This window comes from Malurus melanocephalus, unplaced genomic scaffold (assembly GCF_030028575.1).
Source record: "Malurus melanocephalus ecotype Western Australia unplaced genomic scaffold, MMel_1.1 scaffold_12, whole genome shotgun sequence".
Lineage (NCBI taxonomy): Eukaryota > Metazoa > Chordata > Aves > Passeriformes > Maluridae > Malurus > Malurus melanocephalus.
Window position 1 is genome coordinate 4,505,992 of NW_026623244.1, and position 23,583 is coordinate 4,529,574.

Consider the following 23,583-nt stretch of genomic DNA (forward strand, 5'->3'; position numbering starts at 1 on the left):
CTGAGACAGACACTGCTTCTTGCATAACAGGCAATAGTGAGAATTAATACTGGAGTTGGCTTTGCAGCAAGAATGAAATYAGTCTTCCTGCTTTCTAGTTACTGCCATATTTTTTTAGTTATGATGGCAAAGAATCATTGTCAGATCTCTTGGAGCAAGTCCTTCTCTTRATGAAGGCCTGCACTCCCAAAAAAGCATGTATCAGGGTATAGTTATGGACACATTTTAAGAGCAATTTATCTGAAAGATGTTTCTCAAACAGAATGTTACCAATCTAAAAATTAAATAAAGAAGCATTATTTCAGTATGAGATGAAAGAGACCCTTGTGTTTCTTCTGAAGAAAATGAAGATTTATATGCTCAATGTAAACTTTCAGGCTCTGATCAAGATCMGTACATGATGGCAGAAATCTACCACAGACTTCTGTAAATTTTAGAACACCCTACTGTTATTCATCTACTATACTGCACTGCAGAATGATACTTTTATCCTGTATTTGCATTCACACACATAATCTTTATGTCCATAAAAGTTACTGAAAGTTACTGAAGGTATATTTGTCTGTAAATTCCAGGGGAAGAATAGTGCAATTCACTTAAACAGGAAGACAGGCAAGTCTGTTCTTTCTGATTTAAAAACATTGCATCACATTTAAATACTCGTAAAGGTGACGTTTCACCATTGTTGTTTATATTTTGCATATGAATATATATATATACACACACACACAATATTTGAAAATTATCTCAGTTTTAACCAGTATTTATATTAAAATCTTGCTTTTTTTCCAGCAAGCTGAGAGTTATTCAGCAAGCTAACTTCAGAATGTCAATGCACACTTTATTATATTGCCTACCCAGGATGTGAAATTTGAATGTGTCATTTGAAACAAGTTAATTAAAAAATATCCACCTTATTCACAAGTCAAAATTCAGAACATAACAGATTAAAYAGCAGGAATGGTTCATCAGGTAAATTTCATAATGCCTCTAGTTTGAGTAAATATTTTGGAAAGTAAACAATTTAGAAATKATTCCTGGATGAAGACATTTGGGAGCAAATAAGATTATTGCACTATTACAAACAATGAAATTACCAGAGCTACAGAGCTGAAGGCACTTTCTTGGGCAATTCCAACAGAAGACAAAAAGAGAYTAAAACTAAAACTGTACCCCCACCAGTGCATCTGCTCCCCATGTACCAGTTTTGGTGCCACATATAAACATCATTTTGCACAGAAAACCATCTCTTGAACTGTTTCTAAATTCAACACAAATTATTCTTTCCCAGGTACCTCCTAGATCAGCACTGTACTAAGGAAAACACAGGTGCTTTAAGAAGGGATGGGCACATTTTCCCACATAAAAAGTGCCCTGATGGATTGTGCAGCTCCCAGGAGGATCATCCCTGCGTTGGTGTTTGTCCATCCTTAGCAACGTTCTGTAAGTGTCAGGTACAAAGTTATGTAACTGCTGTGTCCCAAATTGCACAGCCTCAAATGCAAAGGAATAACAGATTCTTTTTCACCCGTTGATAACTCTCCTGAAACTATTAACTTGCCTCATCCCATAAGCTGAGTGTATTTTTCTGAACATGAGACTGAAGAACAGAACTTTAAGCTTTTAACAAAAATCAAAACAAACTCCTCAAACCCCAGATCTTGGAATGCAGTTACACAGTGTTAACTCTCTGGAATTCCCCCAAGCCAGCAGCTAAGATTGCCCATTGTTGCAATAAATCAAAACTCACTCAAATGAACTGCTCAGATTTTAACTGCATCTCAAAGAAGGCTACACAAAATGGATGAAAAATAACTTTTCTGGGKTTTTTTTCACTGTTTTATAATAACATGGGATTGGAACTGCACCTTGTATATCCATCAAGTAATTAGTAGTCCTAGGAACCAATAAATATGTGAATCCATAAAACATTAACTCAAAAGAACTAGATCTACACTCTTTCTATATCACAACTAAAAATGATCATGTAATTTCAAATTCAGAAATAAATGACAACCTTTATTTGTATTATCACATTTTATGGAAGACTTAATAGAAAGTATTTTAAGATGCTTAAAAACATTCTTTCTTCAATTCTTGTATTTATCTTGTTCATGCAATTATGTGTCCACAATATCAAARATGCACACACTTCAAGGAAATCTTAAAGACACATCTTAAGTTGACTTAAAATAGCATTATCTCTATGAAAAGAAAAGAAACATTTCCAGAATAGAAATTTTGGAGCTATACTGGTTAAAGGGAAGTTTATTTGACAAGACTGGGAACCTCCTTAATTTTTAAGGTACCAGAATCTTATTTCTAGCTTGGAACCCTCATTTGTATTCTTGAAGCAGTCAGCAGTTCAGAACAATACTTGCTTTAGGACATTATGAGTTATGCAATTATTTTCTAAGACCGGGAAGGAAAATATGTCAAGCTTTTCTTTTGAACAGGGGGTCTCTGAAGTTCTTAGGGATCTGGAAGTTTACAAGTGAATTAAAATACCGGTGAAAATGCACTCACRAACTCAGGGAAGGTGATAGAATCAAGTATAATTGATATAATTGTGTTTTTCCACAACACAGGGGATCATACAGAAGAATTGCAAAGATGATGGACACTCATCTACGAGTGGTACAAAAGGTCRTTCCCAACTTTTACTGACAGAYGGGCTGAATGTACAATAGGCACTGCAATAATTTGGTTCCATGAACCTCAACAGTCCCTTTTAGTCGATTTTTTTCCCCCAATACTAACAATGCAAGTGCTACAGCAATCTCCCTGCTAGCATATAATCATATACATGTACAGCTGAATCCCACCATCAGAAACACACAATCTACATGTAAGCTGTATGCAGTTAAGTCCCCCCACCTTGGGCCTCAAACACTTGATCAAACACATGAACTGCATTCAATACCCAAAACCAGCTTAGGCATCCCTTCCTAAGGCACAGGAGTAGCCAAGTAACTGTGCAAGAGGGAAGGTTTATCTATTTCCATCTCTTTGTTTTAGTTAAAAGAATCTGTTAACAATAAAACTCACATTTTTTACAGCCAGGCTGCTTCATCTCTTCTAGCATCATATATACTCCTTGTGGAGTAGCCTGGCAAACCTTAAAATTCAGAGGAAACAGATGGCACTAACCCACAATAGAGAGGATCACAAAGATGAAAGGAAAGCACATTGGTGAGGTTGTGAGGCAGGAAAAGTGGWGGGGAAAACAAACRAAGAAACAAACATGAAGGTATTAAAGAGCTACCAAGTTGGATTAAGAGGAAGACGATTTAAGAAATCTTCCTCTGCTAGAAAAAGCCTTTAGCAACCACTGATWAGAGATACTGCCTTCAGTAACAGCCAGATGGGATCTCTGGAAGTGCAGATGCCAATATRAAAAACTGAAAGGAAGGWWAAGAAAAAATATGTACTTACTGTTGCTGCTCTACTTCCCCCTTCCCCTGTTTTTTCAAATTTAAATCGGTATAGAAGGGACTTTGAGGTACCAGGRAGCCCACCTCAGCCTCCAAGGCAGAATCAGTACCAACTGCTCGTACAGCTGGTTCTGAAAACTTAACAAGGTTATGTGTAAAGTGACAGTTCCCACACTGCAGGGCTCCTCTGAACCCCACTGCCTTTACTATGTCAGACCCTCAGTCATTTTTTATCTTCCAGTGACATTAACTCAGATTTCTTCACAACTAAATCAGGTTCACAACTAAACCCTGGTTTTGCAAACCTTTTAAGTTTTCTCTCAGTGTTTTTTATTCCTTTCTATTATTCTATATGTACTAGCTGGTGACTCAGTAGTAATCCAACCTGGCAACTGCACTAAAGAGTTCAGCAAATTCCTACAGGCAAATACTAAACTATGAGAAGAGATTGATGCCTCTTGGAATTTAGTCACACATTTTCCCAGAATATTGTCACYACAAAAAGAAAGCTTTTATTAGCTATTTAACTGCCAACTCAAGATCTTGCAAGACAAAAATAATTCAACAAGCTTTCAATTTGAAGCAGTTTACTTCAAGGTATAAAAGTAGCATTGGCGCAACTTTAAAATATGAAATGCTACTTCAGCAACTTTTTTATATCTAAACATTAAATGTGTTTGAAAACAACACATCAGAAAACAGGGAGAGCCAAGTACAATAGCTCTCAAGGAGACAAGGCAATTTTTAAAACAACAGAAACACGGAAATAAAAAAATGAAATCATTTCGTTGTCATTACATTTCCTGTCATGGCATGACAACTTCTCCACATAATGGTATTGATAAAACAAAACCAGAATCTCAATAGAGACCTCTAAAAAGCTGCCCCAAATCCTTTCCCTAACWTATTTTTCAAATTATTTTACTCTGAATAAATAGACCTAAATTACACTAATGAAAAGAAGAAAAGGCAATCAGATGGAGAGCAAATAGTACCAGGCCTCACAGATGACACATTTTGTATGAGACAAGAATGAACAGTGGAAGCAGATGGAACATTTGAAGCCCAACAGGACTGCAAARTCACTGTACAGAGGAGCTTTAGGAAAAACAAAATTCCAGCATTTCACAAAGGGGTTTTTCTCATTTGTTCATTTAACTACCATTAGACCAAATTTATTTCATGGAAGATTTTTTGGGATCCCAGGACAAGACTTCACTGCTTCAGCACTTCAGTTCACCTGTGGCATAATTCCACTAATGACAAGAAGAGATTCATAATAATTATGCATTTAAAAGTAATCTCTTTTATCCCACTAATTCCKTTATGTCAGAACTTATTGTTTTAAGATGGTGATGATTTAGCCTTGCACAATGATGAACAAAATGGTGGGAGCATCCTCCCCCARTGCTGCCACCTTCCCTCAAACCAAACAATCCCCTCCAATATTTACTGACAGCAGCTCAAGACAGTCAGGCAGGAAAATCCCCAGCTTCAAAAGGCTACAGTGAGTAAACAGGAATAACACCTGAAGTACAGTTGAAAATGCTGCCACAGAGGATGAGAATGAGCTACAGACAAACAACCCSCAGAAAAGTTCCCCTCTCCCTACAATATGTGAAGTTTTGCATTGCTGATGGCATGAGCATATGTTGTCTTCCAACTTCAAAAGATTGYCTACATTGTCAGTGTGAAATTGAGCTTTGAGTAATAAATCTTAAAGATTATTACTATGTCTTCACAGGAAAAGAGAAAAATGCTTATGAAGCAATGACTATAAATAGAATGTGAAGGTTGGATTTGCAGACTCAGCAGTGTTTGGTTTCACTGAAATTAAACATAGATATGTTTAATGATTTAAAAACATTACATAAGCTATCAAAATTATTCCAAAAATACTGGGATGGAGTAWCTTTTGGGAATTTTAATTTTACTTATTTTAATTTTTTTAACCCAAATCACAGCCATTCCAGCACAGAARGGAATAAATCTTCTTCAAGTAATTTTCCTTAGTATTTCCCCATGACAAAGGCAATGGATGATACAGGAATTACCTGGTTCTAAATTTTTCAGGTTTAGCTGCATACAAAAAAGGATTTCAATCACAGAAGGTAATTTTTAAGCTTATGTACTTGAATATTTGCTTTTATTCTTAGCTCTTCAAAGATTTAAAAGCAAAACCCAACTGGTTTCACAGTTCAATAATTCTAGCTTAGGGCTCTCATTGATGGCCAAAAATGGTGAGGCTTTATCTAGTAAACAAAGGAAAGGGGAAGAGTTGCAGAAGAGGAAAAATCCATCCATGGGAACTCACACAAGGCTTTTAATTTCTACTGAATTTCATTTTGCATAAATTGCATATTTATRATTCTAGGATTATCTAAGTCTTTAAACAGTTAATATCTGACTAAACCCATAATGTTTTAAATAGTGCAAATGCAGAAATATACTTAGTTTCAGTCTCTCAGGTAGCTATAGTGATATTTTAACCATGTACCAGGACTAAAGACCATTGGTTTTTTATAAACTGTTAGAGTATATAGCTGTTGTAAAAATCTTCAAGAAATTAGATGCAAATTATTTTTTCATTATTTTCATTAATAGGAAATCAGAATAAAACATATTAATTTAAAATAAAAGTTGCCCCAAAATAGTATAACTTTTTGCTTCAGTTTTTCATTCCCATCTTTCAAAAACCTCTATTAGACTTTGAAATATAGAAAAATATATATCCCTGAAATATAATTGACAGTTGTATTTCATCATAACTGTCAGTTTTTAAAGGTAACCCAAAATTCAATCATAATATCCCATCTTCAAAAATACATTTTTATTACAGTTAGCTTATTGAAATGCCCACTTTAGATCAACAAATACATTCTGAGASCAGAATTCATGTCAAACACCTSAAAATAATACTRTGTAAAACTTATTTATACACACACRCTGGCATGAACAGCTTCCTCTTTTAATAAAGTCTTTAATTAAACAGAATGTTTCTCCTAGTTAATTATTTAGTTTCACATAATTTCACATGCCATGAGAAAATGGGGCATATATGCTAACTATGACAACAAAATCTTCCCAAAATGWCACCTCAGCATTAACCATGTAAAACTAAGAAGAGTTCAAGCAAAGTCTTACARGTTCTAAAAGCTGGCCTTAAAAGCCAAATGTTAAACTTGCATCTTGTCTATTACAAATTTTCAATCGTTCACATCTATAAATTATTCTTTGCTTGTTACTACACAAAAACCCCCTGCAGTTTTCAGCTATACAGAGTCTAATTTGCATAGAGTGCAAAGGCAAAAAATTTTAGAGAAATTCRTAAATAACCCTAACATGTCTAATACAACATTGTAAACAAAAATGGACACTTCAAAATATTTAGCATTTCCAGTAATATGTAGACAAGCATTCTGATTTGCATAGTTCAGTTCATGGTTATGCTGGTGGTGCCTGACACCCTGTCCCCCACCCTCCCCACACAGGAGCTGTCTCCCATTCTGCCAGGTTTTTTGAATCTGTAGGTTCATGACTGGACTTTKAATTTTACTTCTATTTTCTGACACAAAAAAGAGCAATAATCTCTGAGTGAAGTGCAGTTTTCCCTCATTGTTTAGATGTCTAAACATTCTCTTCATTCCTGTTACATTATGGAAACCAACAAAGCAAACATCATCAGTCCATGTAATTGTATACAAAACTTGTAATGGCTCATCCCAACAGGAAAAAAATATGTCTGGAGAGATATCAGAAATTAAAGTTGCAGATTTAACACACATACACACCCACAAAACAGGGAACAAGAGAGATTGTTCTGTAATATTTTCCATAGCAGGCATTATGAAGCTTCCAGTGAAACACATAAAGCCATTATAAAGCTAATATAAAAGGATCACAGGTGATTGAGTTATGAAGAATATTTTCAGAGAGTGAACATAAACTTCTATGCAAATGTTATATATATTTATGTCTGACTGTGCAGCTACATACACAACAGACATAAGAAACAATATTCAACACAGGAATATAAATCACTAGACATTAACTACTTACTATTAAGAGCCATAATATTGTCTGTTCCTGGATGATGGAAGTTTATTCCCATACGCCCTGCAATGCAAGCAAAAGCTATTTTCAATGTTTTTATTTCAAAACTGAATTAAATTCATTAATATGAAAAATTTCTAAAGGGGRTGAACAGTTAGGGTAGCTGAATCTTCCACCTGTTGAAGACAACTTCCCAAGAATATACATTTAAAATATATAACACCATAGTACCTTCAGTATTATACACTTAGAATACTGAAAACCATAAAATAAAGAAAAATTATTTTTAATACAKTCCTTTACTTTGCACTAAGTATTATGCTTACCCTTTCAAGACAAGGCCTCAAGTACAACCTTGCTGCAGTTATGCCATTTGTAGTTGGCTTCCAATAATAAGCACAGCATTACAAAACTCAGTTTTAATCGGGAAAAATAAATCACTATTTTTCATACTACATGCAACACCACAAGCTCTCAAGTCAACAGATAATTGGAGAGAGTTCTCACCCTGGTTTTGTATTCTCCCCTAAGATTCTTCCATCGCCTGCTATTTGAGATAAGACACTGGATTGGGGGAATATTACTCTCAAGCAGTACATTCACATGTACTTTGAAAAATAGATATTCTTGACCCAAATGAGACTTAGTCCAGAGAAACCTACTTTTACTGTCAAAGCAAGAAAGGAGCYGACAGCAGTAGTGCTGTTCAGATTAGTTTTGGACACTATTTAACTGAGCTGAAATATTAAACCTTATCCTGAAGAAATTTTGACATAGGACTTTTTAAATTAAATCACCCAAAACAATCTGAAAGYTGTAAATTGTATTAGTCCTTACTTGGAAAAAGATATAAAAGGATCATSATAGCCGTGCAAAAATTTATTTCAACTAAGTAATATAAGTAAGTYTATGTATATAATGCAATTCCATTTCTTAAGCTTTTCCTATCTCTAGGTCTGTGGTTAAGTTTGGGAGCTAAGGAAGAGGTTACTTTACATTCTTCACTACATGGGCACTCAAATTTGGGAGCTCAGGATCCACTCAGTACACTGAAAATCCAACGTAATGGTTATGYTCCTGTACTTTGGCAAACCCAAGTTTTAACAAAAAAACCCTGGCAAAACAGAACTAAAGCCAATCCTCTCCAACATTTTTAGTTCCTACTGATAGTTAAAGCCTTCTATTTCCAGTCACTGGAACTGCCGTGCTGTAATGAATATTTTCCCTGAACAGATGCAGCATGAAGTTTCAATACACTTCTGAAACTAAGTCATAAGCAGGTTAAGAAAAATAAACAAATCTCTTCTTTATACTGACRTTTTCTCCTTCTTTTAGAAAAAAATGTCATCACAATAAGGCTATGAAACAAAGAGCCCCTCCAGGAAGAAGTARGGACAGAAGGTAAGTAGAATTTCCATTTTTACTCTCCAACTCCTTGAGCAAAGCTTCTTAAAGAGATGATCTTCATTAACCACTTCACATTTCCTAATTACAGGCATAATTCTCCTATACATATTTTCACATTAATCTGGCACTGCAGAAACATTAAAGCTGCTATTATTTCAGTTGGTATAACCTTTGCTAAAATAATTCAGACATCTTCCCACATGGACATTAATTCCCTTTTCCTTAACAGTGTATTAATGAGTGTGAGGTTAGAGGTATAACTTGTAAAGAGAAAAGGTGTCTGTACTAATTTGTAGTCTAAAATTAATACTTGAGATAGAAGAAAAAAAAAAAAGAAAGAAAAAAAGATGAAAAAAATAGAGTAAAATTTCAATGCATATTGCTCAGATGGGCCCTTCTCTTTTCCTTTGCTGAAGCTGAAATTCTGCTGTTTGACCAGCTTCAGAAATAGAAGCATATCTGTGACATCTGGGTTTGGTTTTTTCCTCCCTCCAGRCTGTCACTGGACCAGGTGCTGCTTGTGTGACATTTTGTCACCTGCCCTTGGCCTGCTATTTTTAAACAGTTCTTGTCAGCTATCTTTTAAGAGGAGCAGAAAATACAGAGCAGCACAAGCAGAAGGACATGTTCTCACACTGAGCTAAGCCAGCGTGCAGGATAATTCTGTACATCTTCAGAGGTCCCTCGTGCAGCTCTAGAGAAACAGATTAATGGAATCCTTTCAAAATACACCTGTATTAAAAGCATTCAAAGAGACTGGCAATACACCAATCATAAGACAATTAATTAATTATGAATAATTATGCAGCCTTTCATATTGGCTATAATATTTTAATATTTTGTCGTTGAAGYGAATTGTTCAATTGAAAAAGGAGGTCAYCTGCAGATTACAAAACTGCATAATTATCTAAGGAACGTCTAAGAGAGCAAAGAAAGGAAATTATACTTTTTCATTTAAAGGTGCAATGTAGAACTGTGAAATGTAATTAAGAATATGTACTTTCAAAGACCTATTTAGGTTTAGGTTAAACACAAATGACTATTGGAAAACAATCAATTTTAAGAAAAACACATGTATGTTACCTGAACCTTTACTAAAGATATCTAAGTACCTATTTCTAATTACAGTTTTAAAACAAAATCTCTAGATAAAGGTTCTACTTTCCAAGAATATTAAGCACATTAAACAGAAACATAGAGAAGTTAAGAGCAAGAAGTCACAGATTCTGGCAGTTCACTGAAATCATAAATAGGAATCCTTCCAGTAACATCATCCCCAGTACTTGTATTCAGTGTACATCTGCCATTTTCAGTTTGCCTGTCTTGGTTTCATAACTGTTTATTGAGTATATTTTCAATTACATACTTTTATAACATAYACTTTGAGTACTGCAGTTAGGCTGCAACAAAAATCACTCTTTTATGTCTTTTCARTTCTTAGTTTACAAAGAAAAGATCTAGTTGTATACTTCATACTCTTTTTAAACACTTCAGAACATAAATGAAGGCTTAATGATTCTTGTATAGCCCAAGCCTYACTGTTGCTTATCTTACATCTTACATTAAATTTCTTAAATTATCTCTCCTAACAACATTTGGAGAGACTTTTCTGGCTGCACTGCCTGAGTGCTCYGCTGTATGTGCAATATCATACTTGTCATGGCAGAGAGCCAATTCCTTTTTAGAGCACATCAAGCCTGTGCATCTTCTCTTCTGTATTATACTAGAAATGAAATGTTCAATGGAATTTCACTTTACTTTGTTCTTCATAAAGGAGAGTAATGTYCTTGAATGAATTCTGAAATCTGTTTAACAACTTAAGGAAGTACACTCTTCCCACATGTGAATCTTTAYTGATTATTTTGCAAATAAACTTTTTTAAGTGTCTAGGTAATTTTGAGGTACATTATCAGTTTTGGGAAATAATGTTCCAGAAATAGTAAACATGAGTATCAGACAGTTTTACCACTACTGCATTTCTTCCTCTATAAATTTTCTCTTCCTAAGTGCTTTACGGCATTTTTAACCCTGTGCAACCCTAATCAGCCCCTGGATATGAACACTCACACAGTGGAGGACTTTTAAGATTACCTWTTCTCATCATTTTCATCTTACAATCAACATTCCAAGAAACAGTGTTCATTGCTTATATATTGAGCAAAACTTCTTGCACTATTATACCTCACAATCTGCACCAAGATTAACCACCAATACCAATTCAACAATTAGTATTTGGCATAAGATTTGCTAGAAAATAGCAAACCTGGCCTGCTTTTGACTTGTCCTGAACTTTCTGGGAATGAGAATTTCCTTGAAACAAGAACTTCCTCTCACATAATTCTTAAGATCACTGTTGACATCAATTACAATTTACAACTACATAATCCTGTGGCAAGGTCAAATGAAACTGGCAACAGGACTAGGTCTGGTGTATTTTTCTGGTTATAATACTTCCTTTATCACTCTTTTCTATGATTTCCAAATTGGTGCCAACAAAAGGCACTAAAAAACAACAATACTTATTTGGATGGATAGGTAGCAAGTTGGGTAGGGTAAAGTTTAGACACTGAAGAGTGCAAAAATCAGAATAGAATACTACCTCAAACGTGTGAAACAAGATTATTCATTTGACTCACGTATTTGGGAGTCCAGTTTGCAGCACAACCTATGACCCCACACACACTCTCATCTCCCCATACCCCCAGCTTATGAGTGTGTGCTCCAGGATTCACAAATGGCCTGAATTCACAAAGCATGTGTGCATATACAAGAATTTTAATAATTTTTACCTGAGTAGACCTTAGACCATCCTCTCTCCTTTGACCCCAAAATTACAGACAYCTGAACTATGCTACATTGTCTTGGGAACATGTGTTGAGTTAAATGTCAACATCAAGAATGTTGTAAGCAAGGGTCTGATAAAAAATTATAAAAATAAAAAAGTAACTCTTTGAAGAAGTTATTGACTTTATTCTACCCCCTTTTTTTTATGTATATCTGCCATTTGTTCACACCTATAATTTAAACACTTACACTAACAGATCTTTAAAAAAATTAAAACACTGAGCAGAACAAAAGTACTATTGTTTGCCASAATGGAAATATGAGGAACTATTACTGCATTCACATGTATTCACTTTAACTGCTCAAAAACATATTGTGACAATGTGAAGAGAAGTGTATAATTATCAGCTATGAATATCAGTAATAAAACTTCTTCCTATCACTGACTAARCATATATATCCTATCAGTAGTGAAAGCAACCTATAAAATAAAACAGCATATACATTACAATGAAATGCAGACTTTACAAGTAAATTACATTGCTCCAATAAAACACAATGGTCTTGCATAAATTTAAATAGTGCAAACATTTTTAGCTTGAAAAGTGCTATATTTTCAAAATAATAGCACTTTGAAAGCAAGACTTGGACATAAAGTTCAATTAGGCATTACTTKTAATTGGTAGACAAGTATAAGTACACATGCTCATTCTACACAAAGTTCTAGAACTGTATTCAAAAGAGCAATATTGGTATTTTTCATTGGCCTGTTTTGGGGGACTAAAATAAAACAATATCAAAGCAGACTTCAATTAGCAATCAATACTGAAATGTACAAAACCCTCAAAACAGGAGCAAAGTGAGAAAGAAAAAAATGTTTAGGTCTTTGTGAGGTCTATCTTCAATAGCACAATGAAAAAATGGAAATAAAGAGAAGGAAATTTTGCTATCTCTATTATCACTTCTTAAACTAAACAAAACAAAAACCCCCACCACTCCTGACCAACCAGATTCAGCAGGTCAAACACAAGGACATGCTGGTTGCCAGCAGCAAATCAGGAAGTCTGATCATACTACATGATCATTGGAAAAGGCACTTAATTTAAAAAATAGAAACCATTTAATAACCATATTCTGTCCTAAAAAAATATATTAAAGAGGATTTTCTTAAATAACCAGAGTTTTAAATGGAAAGGCAACATAYGCTCTTTTCTTTAAAAGGATTAGCACAAGGGGCCTAATTTTAAACACAAATACGTGTGCAAACACATTTGTCTGCTCACTCTGTTCTCCATGAGCTTTTGCAGAAAGGAGTCTGAAGAGCACAGAGATTTTGGGAAAGGCTGGTACACTGCACTTTTTTTCTAATGAAAGTGTTGCAAAAAGCTCTAACAGTGTAGCACCATTTCTAGGACTGAGATGACAACATTTGTTCTATTTGCATGACCTTTGTGTTCAGCTGCTGACTGCAAACACAAATATGATCCATTCACCTTCACTTTTTTTAGGTCATGTGACAAACTTAGTGCTTTGCTTACAAAAAGCTTAGAACACTTACAGCTGAACAAAATTGGGTGGCATGTATTGAAATTAATACAATTCAAAGTAGAAATGTAAAAGTCCATTCTATATTTATTACAACACTRAGTTGCACGCAATCTTCAAACACTGGCTGTCAAAATGTAATTTAAATGCAAACAATAAACCTTAAATTCTGCTTAGTTTTCATATAAGCACATACAGTCTTGACATTAGTAATGAAGTAGTAACCCAGTAACTTCAGTTTTGTATTACACAAATAAATGGGTGTCATTAARTACTGAAAATCAAGCTAAAAACTCGACAGCCTACTCTTGATAGCTCCTTGTACATGCCTTGTCTCCAAATACTTACAAGTTGTGTCACACCCCTACTTTAAAAAAATTAGAATTTGTCTTAGGTGGGGATTTGTAAATTACAAGTTTGTGTTTCTGCTCTGATTTAGGACAAAATCCAAACATTACTTTATCTAGTGCAAATTATCTAGCTATCTACAGTAAATTTAAAAGAAACCCTTTGAAGGACATGATTTCTCTCCTCAATTTTATACTTAGTTTCATGACCTGTCAGTAGCACATGTGCACAGCATATGATCTAACACAGCTAAAATATTTTATTTAATTATTTAAAAATAGAACAAAGGCAGCTGCTAGTTACTACTGATCAAAATATTTTTTATAGATCAGAATGCCTCTGTTTGTGTTGTAATGCAATAGTTTGACACGGATAAACATATTGCAACAGTGACATATTACACCACAGACAGGAGACACTTTTATGTAGGAAAGAAATGTTCTAGTCAGTGATAAGTGCCATCTACCCATAGCTATTCTGATAATTCACTTTTGCCCTACAGCTTTAGGTCAAAGAAGTATGTAAATAAAAAAAGCTATAAAATACTGCAAATATAACCTTTCCTCATTAAAGCAAAACTGTCCCTCATATTTTTGTAGCATATAGCATATTTTATAGGCCTATCAGATAATAAATAAGACTGTTCAGGAAAAACATCTTACAAGATACTGCACATTTCTGTCATAGAGGCCTTGTTATGACTGACATGAGGAACAGCCAGACCCCCTGTGCCATACACTGTAATTCATCATTAACCAGGCAAGCTTAACTATTCCTTTACTGAACCTTTTTCATGTCTTTTCCCCTCCTTTTGAAAGAAGGAGAGTATTTATGAGTACTGACTGAAAGAAAAGAAAATTGTGGCAGCTGGTCTTGATGGTAGAGAAAGCAGGTAGGGAAGTTGCCAAAGTGTCTTGGGACAAACAAAAAAGAGAATTCCTTTTCAAYTAATTTATATTCCTTAAATCTCAAAGCATGAAAATGGAAAATTATTTGCAAAGTTACACAGTTCCCAGACTAGGAGGACAGAAAGACACACATACAGAAGGGCTCCTCTATCTGGCAGGAAAAGCTGAGAAAAAGAAATCAATTTTAGAAACGAAACAAGAGCTGACATTGAGCACCTTCTCCCAAGACTGGGCTCATGATAAAATACAACTTTGATGGATATGCTGGTAATTTAAGTCCAGAAACCTCACAGCTAGATTTCAAATCTCTTTTACAGCAAGAAATACATAAAAAGGATTGAGTGACTGGGTGACCCTGGCTCTCCTCACTGGAGAGCACCGAGCCAGCCTGCCAATCAGACTGGGTCAGCACTTGCTCAATGTAACTCAATATTGCAAGAATGAGGCTCAGATAGTTTCTGCCACACTAACAATCTGTCAGACTTGCTCTGTTCCACACTTGAAAGCAAAAAAAAAGTCCCTCCCCAAAAAAGTCACTTAATCACATGCCCTCTCAAGGCCAAGCGGATCATGCTTTTAAAAAGCAACCTGCTTTGGTGACCTTGATATAAACTCAATTTCCATGGCCTACAGGACAAAATTTGACCATACCTCAGATTGAGAGAAGGGTATGAAGCTTCAGCTACTACTAACAAGAGGACAGTCTCCCTCACCCCACACTCCTCCACTATTCTTAACCAGAGCACGAGGAACTCAGACCCCAAAACAAGAAAATATCCCAGAAGCATTTCAGTTCGCTCTACACATCAGAATTTCTTATGGTTAAACCTCCCACGTACATTCTAATCTAGAGCTCTTGTTCCATACCTAAGCAAATTATTTTTTGTTTCAAGTATCTATTGGGACATGACCCCAAGAAGGGTTATGACCCTAAGCAATGTTTCAAACTTCAGATAAAATATTGCAAGTGGTTTACTAATGAATTCATATACAGACTATACTTCTAAAAAAAAATATTTGTGGCAGAAGATTGAAATGATCCTGAAACAGCTCCGCTGGCTCCAAAACCTGTATTGGAGGCCCCCAAGAAACATACAGTTTTTCTAGAATCAAATCTTCCTGTGTTTTCAAAATCAGAGGATTTTGTTACCCTTTTTTTTTACCCTTTCCACTTCAAAATTTGGATAGTAAATGTATGGCAAACTGACCAGTAAGCACTGCCAGCTATGACTGAGAAAAAAKGGCCCATTTACCAAAAGATGAACAATTAAAAAATGTCATTTGAAAGCCATCTTATTACTTTTATTTTATAACAGGATTTTTGTGGCTGCTTTATTTTGTATCTACAGAAGAAACAGTGCAGAAACCTAAGAGAGGACAATCACAGATGCAAGAGGAAGTAAAGATTTAAAGARAAAAAAATAGTTTAAGAAAGACAGAGGTGGTAAAATGAAGAGCAATCAKCTCTGAGAGCTRGTTAAGTTAATAATATCCCAGAAATTTTACACAAGTGGTATGTCTGTGAGGAACTGAAAAAAACAAGCTGAACTACAAAACCAATATGTTCAAAAAGCTTCAAGGTGAAAATAAATGAAAATGTGGCAATGACTTAAGAACAAGCAAAAGCAAGCAGAATTGATCACTCACTTTCTGAATGTGGTAACAGAATAAAATGTCCTGCTATTTGCTAAGGGGGAGAGTCAGAGGAGAGTKGGATAAATAAGAAAAAGCAAGTGAGTTTAGTTAACAGCATAAAGTAAAATGTGAGGAAGTGCAGAGAAGGACAGCAGCTGAAAAYCTTCCTGCACCTTTGTTAGAGAAAAAGCAGTGGGATGTACAGGAAAAGAGTCAAGACCAATTTTCACAGAAAAACAAACAGCAAAAATGCAGAATGAAAGTGATTTGAGGACCAGATCAATGTTTGCAGAGGAACTGTTTTCAGGAAAAGGATTCCGCTAAAATAGTAACATAGATCTGTTTAACAGAGGAAGGCGACACCTCTTGCAAGGGAGAATGAATGTGYCCTACAAATATTCCCAGTCACGCTGCACAGTGTGAGAACAGGAGCACAGAAAGGGCACCTGAGGCCAGGGCAAAGCTGGGGACTGGCAAAGTCAGCCCTGTACTTGGAGGAGGAGAAAACAAAACAGGGAAAGCAACTCTATCATTGGGGAAGAAAAACCCAACAAGCAAGGAGGTGGAGACATGGAGATAACTAACAGAAGACTTCTCCAACAGCTACAACTGGAACTGAATTCATTAGCAAGGCAGGATGGCCAAAATGGGTGAGAAGCACTGAGCAAAGGAAATAATCAGAAAAGAACATTCAGTCTGAGACAAAAACCTTTGTTAGAGCAAAAGKAAAGCTCATGGTCCCATTGTCAATTGGAAAAGATAAATTTAAACTTTACAATTAATATCCAACTTCAACATTTAATAKCCAATCAAATTTCTAATCCCATTTTTTTTTTCACAGTCAGATTCATATAGAAATTCATTCTTATATAAATAGAGACTATTTTTTTATTTAATTAAATACTGAAAAAAAAACCACATAATAATCTTAGCTAGATTATAATACATCTAATGAGATAAAATAAACACTTAATTGTATTCACTAGCAATTTGGATTTTAATGTTCTAATGTCAGGCATGAAACATCCAACAAAAATCTCCATTTTGCTGAGCTTGTTTTTTCAAGTTCAAGTTTAACCTTTATTTTGGAGGTCTGTGAACAGAATAGACATGAGACTGTATTCCTTGCCATTTTAGACAGATGAATAAATGGTTAGAGACATATGAAGGCTGTRCCACAGCAAAATCCAAGATAACAGTGGAAAGCACAGCTCAGAAGAGGGTACAGAAGCCAGTTTGGTATGGTGGTAAAAAAACCCTGTACCCAGAAAGATAGCAAAAAAGGCACAATACTTTTGACCAAGAAAAGGTTTTTTTTATAAATGGAGAGGAGAGTAAATGAGGCAGTTACGACATCAAAAAGCATTAGCATAGGAAGTAATACACACAATTAAATTTCATCTTTGWGTTCTGACCTCTCAGTGTTTGGGAATCATTTCTTGTTCAATACTTCCTTGGTAYATGGCTTACAACTACCTTCACTCTTAAAAGTCAGCAAGAACGCATGTCACCAAGAATATTTTTAAACTTAACCAATGAAAGATTAAGACAAAGGAAGGTGCAGGTTGATCAGGGGTTCAATGAAATGCTGCCACACCTTTCACTATACACTATCATCTAAGTATTAGAAATGGTTTCATCTCCAACACAACACCTGGTAGAACAAACATAGTTTAACAGCATAAACAATCAAACCTTCCCAGCACCAAACAACATCAAATATCTTTTGGCTCTCCTTAACAATTTGAAATCCAAATTGAGATAAATTTGTTTAAAAGAAACTTGAAATAACTACAGAGAGTAACCTTAATACAACGTTKGGTTTAGGACCACTATATCCTAGTTGATAATCCACACATAATTGTGGTATAACCTTTGAAAAAGATGTTGAACACAACAACTGGACTCCAGTTACACCACATCTTTTTTGAAGTGACTGCAGCAAGAGACCTTACTGTGCAACTTGCTGATACAAAATCCCATGTTTTGGACATGCCAGTTAGATAATACTGATTGTACACTTGTAAYAAATGTATGCACATTTCACCTTATCTCCTGAGAGTAGTTTATCATAAGATGGGAAAACAGAAATTTCACATAACTGAAAACTYGTTCATTAACAAAAAGTTTATAGAAATACTGAAAAGCTGATTTTTGTTTAAACACCAAGCAAGCATGGACATATGAATATTCCTAACCTGTAAAATGATTCCTCCACATTATATCAGCGAAACTCATTGGTGGGCCACTGGGAGGGTAGTGTTTACCTTTCAGAGGCTCATGATCAGTCCTTATCATATCCATTAAGGAATTTTCCAAAGAGTGCAAGTTAAAAGTGTCATAGGGCCTATTCCGGTCCTAAAATAAAAAAANAAAAAAAAAAAAAAAAGAAAAAAACAAGCATTATTGAAAAGCTTTATTTTCTAACAAAGGTTAATTTCTTGTTATACAAATTCCAGCATCCAATTCTAAATTTCTTCTTGATAGAATTTTTTATAAGGAAAAAACAAATATATACATATGTCTACAATTGTTAAAATTATACCCTTCATTTTGCAACTGCTGGTTTAACCAGTACAGCTAGGCAAAGAGGCCTTTAAATATTTCTAAAAATATACATCCAAGCAATAGCTAATTCTAAACATTATCATTTGAGAACTTAGATATAAAACAATATTAATGATTACACTGGAGGAGTGAAATTGTTTCAGAGATTTTTGGTCTACAGCTTCATCATCTGCCTTCTGTCACTGTGCCACCTTTAATACCAGAAGCAGAAGCAAGCAATGCTCAAGACACCAGCGGGCACCTTTGTTCCAGGAAGTACCAATTAATTCTTCAAATGTCTAACATTAATCTGACAGGTTTAAGGAAAGTACACTAGGTGCAAGGAAAAATAAAGGCAAGCTAGGATAAAACTTGCACTGCAGGGCACTCTAAAACCTGAGCAAGGTATGCCCTTTTTAATTGAATCTCCCATTTTTAATTCACTGTGGTTCTGCCTCTGCTTTTGGTAGGTAAAAGCGAAAAAGAAAAGAAAAATAAAACTCAGATTCCGTCTGYAGCAGGCCTACTGGAACAACCAGTTTCAAAGTTCAGGAACAATCCCATGGAGAGAACAATCTACCAATCCCCATGTATCTAAAGCATCATACACTATAAGACAACACAACACAATGGTCCCTTGAAGTCATCCTGTTGCTACAAAAACATTAGTTTGCCAATTCTCATCATTATAATCTGTAAAAAAGGGTGGTTGTATACTGTATTATGCTACAATTGATAAAGAGTGGTATAACATTCTACTCTGCAAACCAAAACCTTCATTGTAATGTGCTCCCACAATTCCTGGAACAATATTTTTCACATGCTGGTTACTAGAAGCTATTCTTGCTTGAATAACTAAAATTTAAAATCCTCAGTGAAAAAGCAGAATTATCCATAGAAAAGGTAATAAAAGTTTTATCTTAATAAATATAATTTCTCTTGAACCCTCTTGTTCTTAGGTTGCCTTTAACTAAAACTAAAGAAGAGAATTGAGTTCACTGGTGTAAATTAAGCTTTCTTTTAACATTCTTGTTCTGGAATTAAAATCAATATGCATCATCAAAAGCTTGCTGCCMGAGACAACTCTGAAATACCGATAATCTTACTGTCAAAAATCTCATGTCCCCACAGTGCCTGCTCTAAACTGAATACCCAATTTCCCTTATCCAACCCTTATTAACATGGTAACATTGTATTTTCTATAAGCACACTATCATTATTTTCTATATACATTTATTCCATCTACTGAGCATTTTTGGCAGTCAAATACAATGTTCAAAGAAAAACACTTGATTTCTGTTAGAAGCTGTACTAAGTACCGAAGTTCAAATGAGCTCACTGATTTTCAGTTCTCATTGTTGACAATTTTTACGTCTTCTACAGTTGCTAAGAATACCAACATTTGTACACTGTATTTAAAAGAGCACTTGTTCATCTATCCAACTGGATCAATACATTGGAACATAAAATCAACTATATGTCCAGGAAATCTAAAGTAGATCCTAGGGGGAAATATGATCTCAAACCAAACATAAACATCCAAAAGACTAAGGTTGGCTTTATATTTCCACAAAGAAAACTTCTTAGTAATATGTAGTAGGAGAGAAGACTTTTTTCTATTTCATAGTCACTTCCTTAACAAAAAATGCAAGGCTAAATTGAAAAGAAAAACTGTAACTTGGATGTAAAAAAATGTATTCTAGTGATATAYTAGCAAATTGATTAAACAGAATCTATATCACTCCCTCAAGGCAAGAATTTTTGTTGTCTTTTTCTATTTGCTTCTTGTAGATACATGTACTGTGCAAACCTAAAGAGGTCAGACAMTTTACCATCCAACTACGAGATCTTTTTGAAGAGAAAATACAAATGCAAACATACAGCTTATATCCTAAGTAAGGGTAGGGAAGTATTTTTCAGTCAGATCTGTGCCCTGATCTGGTTTACTATCCAGCCGTAGCAGAGCTGAGTTGGCAAAACCAACACTGGCAGGAGAGCAAAAGGGCAGAACTGCTGCTTTTGCCACAATGATAGTTTATTCCAGCTTWAAACATTCCTGAGATTACAGTCTTAGAGGTCGGAAGGCGTGAGTTCAGAAGAGGACACAGCCTACAAATCGAATTTAATTGTCCTTTATTAACATATGTATGTTACATTTTTACTATATCACTATAGCAGCAAATCCCTGGGAGGTCCTACTTTGTGCTGTAACTTGCCAAGGAGCTGTGCACATGGACGMGAGCGGATAAAGGGAGAAAGAAATCACAGTGCTGCAGCAAGGCTGTGCAGGGCAGGCTTGTTAGAATGCTGCATCTTCCTAACCTTTTAAGGGGCATACAAACCTGCAATATATTTTCAAGATTAAAACATACCTACATTGGACACAGGAAGATTGATTTAATCAAAATGCTTTACCAGACAATTACAACGCTTCCCATTATAGTACTTGAGCAAGATAAATCTAGTAAAGGAAATTTTAGACAACAGATTTTACGAGTATGCTGTGGCAGTGCATAAGGATAATGCAYGCTGACTACAGACTTTGCAGTGCGGGTGATAAAACACAAGTAAGGGCTAACATTCTAGCTCCTAAATAAAAGGGYTATTACCATTTTTTTCAGCAGCTTTCATTTCAGTAGTAACTCATTTGTACTCAGCAGATTTGAAGACTGTTTTCTAAATTCAGCAATTTCTTCAAGACGACTGCTGCTTCTGCACACACACACACACGCCCCCAATTATATTTCCTCATTTCTCAGCATGAACAGGTTCTCCTGGTTTTGTGAGCTGATACTGCTCTATCTCCTGGATTTGCCTTTTGCATTGTTTCCACAGGCGACCAATCTATTGCCAAACAATCCCAACAACATAAACAATTCATAAAGGKCCTTAGCAGCACATGAGGACTTTGCTAGAAAGTTCTGGGATTAGGACTATGAACTAAAAGCAAAATATATACAAAATACAGAATGATAAAGCATAATAAATAACTTGGAAAAGTAGTTTGAAAATCTAGCAAGTCTAGAAAATCTGCTGGGATATCTTCCTAAAGAAGACAAAGCTCCTAAGACCAACTTAGATAAATTGCATTATGGATAAAAGAGAAATCTCCAGCTACAAGGCACTGCCTTTGGCTACAGAATAATCATTAAGTCAGCAAAAGATTAAGTCCAGCCTGCCCGTGTTGGATTGTACTTCTGCTGTGTGCAGACAGCAGCTCCTTACTTGTTAGCTGCTGGTGCATATGGCAGCATATTTCAGTTCTTAATACWCCAGTCTTGAAACAAAGAAAAAAGTTTAGTAGTAACAGCTCTTATAGAAGAGATGTAGGCCAAAATTTTAAATTCCAGCCCTTCATRGCTGTTATCTACACATTCATCCATCCTATAGACTTCCTCAAAGAGGACATATTAAGCATAGCAAAAAATTACAAACACATATCAGGATCAAATTTTTTAAGGATCCCAAAATGAAATGGACCTTTAGTTGGAGTTGGGTCTCAATTTTCTACCTCTATATAGCTTACTTGTAAGGCTGATTAAAAATCTCACAAAATACAGCATCTATAACATTTATTTGAAGAAAACCTCAAATCCAAAGAGTAACTGCCAAAAATAACTGCTGAGTCAATACACTAAATAAAAGGAGAAAACACAACAATGTGCATTTTATCTGAATCRTACATTTTTGTGCATATGCATTATGCACAAACATGTATTTAATGACAWAACCATGATAATTATTCAGAGGTCTCCAGTCTCCATCCCACACACATAAAGAACAAGCTCTAGGAATGAATCAAAGCAGTGCTTTGAAGAGGTCTGTTTRTCTCTCGGACAGATGGCTGTGTCTCCAGTAGATGGCCAAGTTGTAATAAGTGCCTCAGAAAACCCACGAGGGGAAAAGTCATTTTGAAAGTTACCTTAATTATGAAACAAATATTACTTAGCAGCATCTGAAGTATTGATAMGTGTGACATTTGAAATAGAAATTCCCCATTTGTTGCAACCAACCCTGTAACCTGGTAGCCTTTGTTCTGCCCCCTTCAGACTTGCAGCACGGGCATGTAAGGGCAGGGCATACCTAGCACTACTTCAGTTCCCTCCCAGTAGATACACAAACCATGTCTTTACTGGTGAGAAGGAAAGATAAAGAATGAGAAAAAAATATGACTGCATCATGGATGACAGTGTCAAGACCAAATCTATAGCTAGGACCATAACAGGTGAGAAATGGATCTTAATACAGCCTGATTTCCTCACTAACTCTCTCAGCTTGGGCAGGTAGCCCAAAGTAATTTGAACTAATGAACTAAAAAGGAAATAACTGACCTATCTCATGGCAGACATATGGAGAATATGCATCTTGCTCCAAAACCTGAAGCCATACAGTTTTCTTCTGTCACTGCAAAGGATTATGGCAGAAAAGACATGTGACCATTAATTATTAAAGAACAGTTTAAAAGTGACAAGTTTTACCCTGAGAATGCAAGTGATGAATGAGTCAGCAATCTAACACATGCTGCCAAGCCTAGCTATCATCCATACTGAGAMTCCTTAACCATGAAACACATGGTTGCATGTGTTAAATCCTTGTTGGCATGGTCATCTACATCTATAGCATAAAACACACACGGATTGAGAGATACCCCTCATCTGCATATTTTTTACTGCACAAGCAACAAATGCTCAGGTATCTAGACCCTCCCAAAGATGTATTTTCCTGGATCTACATTTCAGTTCACTGACTTCTTACTAAGCTTCCAAGCTTCCTATATTCTGAACACTATCTCAGTATCAGTAATTTATTTCAGTGTTCTACATATTCATACTGCCCTAGATTTTTCAGCTTTCTGCATCAGTATGTGGCACAACGCAAACCAACTCTGCTGAGCAACAAGATGGCTTAGATTCACTGAAATA

At 35.4% G+C, this 23,583-nt stretch overlaps 1 protein-coding gene across 4 annotated transcripts in view; it reads right to left on the minus strand.

The window, feature by feature from the left end:
- The window catches only part of CPEB3 (cytoplasmic polyadenylation element binding protein 3), a 78,521-nt gene that overhangs the window by 31,830 nt on the left and 23,108 nt on the right, over positions 1-23,583 (minus strand). For 3 of the 4 annotated variants that reach the window (XM_057381135.1, XM_057381127.1, XM_057381154.1), the window contains exons 3-4: positions 18,313-18,472; positions 7,494-7,550 (exon numbers count right to left, since the gene is read on the minus strand). In XM_057381135.1, the coding sequence (XP_057237118.1) occupies positions 7,494-7,550; positions 18,313-18,472 (217 nt within the window). The remainder of the gene's footprint in view (positions 1-7,493; positions 7,551-18,312; positions 18,473-23,583) is intronic. The other variant, XM_057381144.1, reaches the window with a different exon arrangement.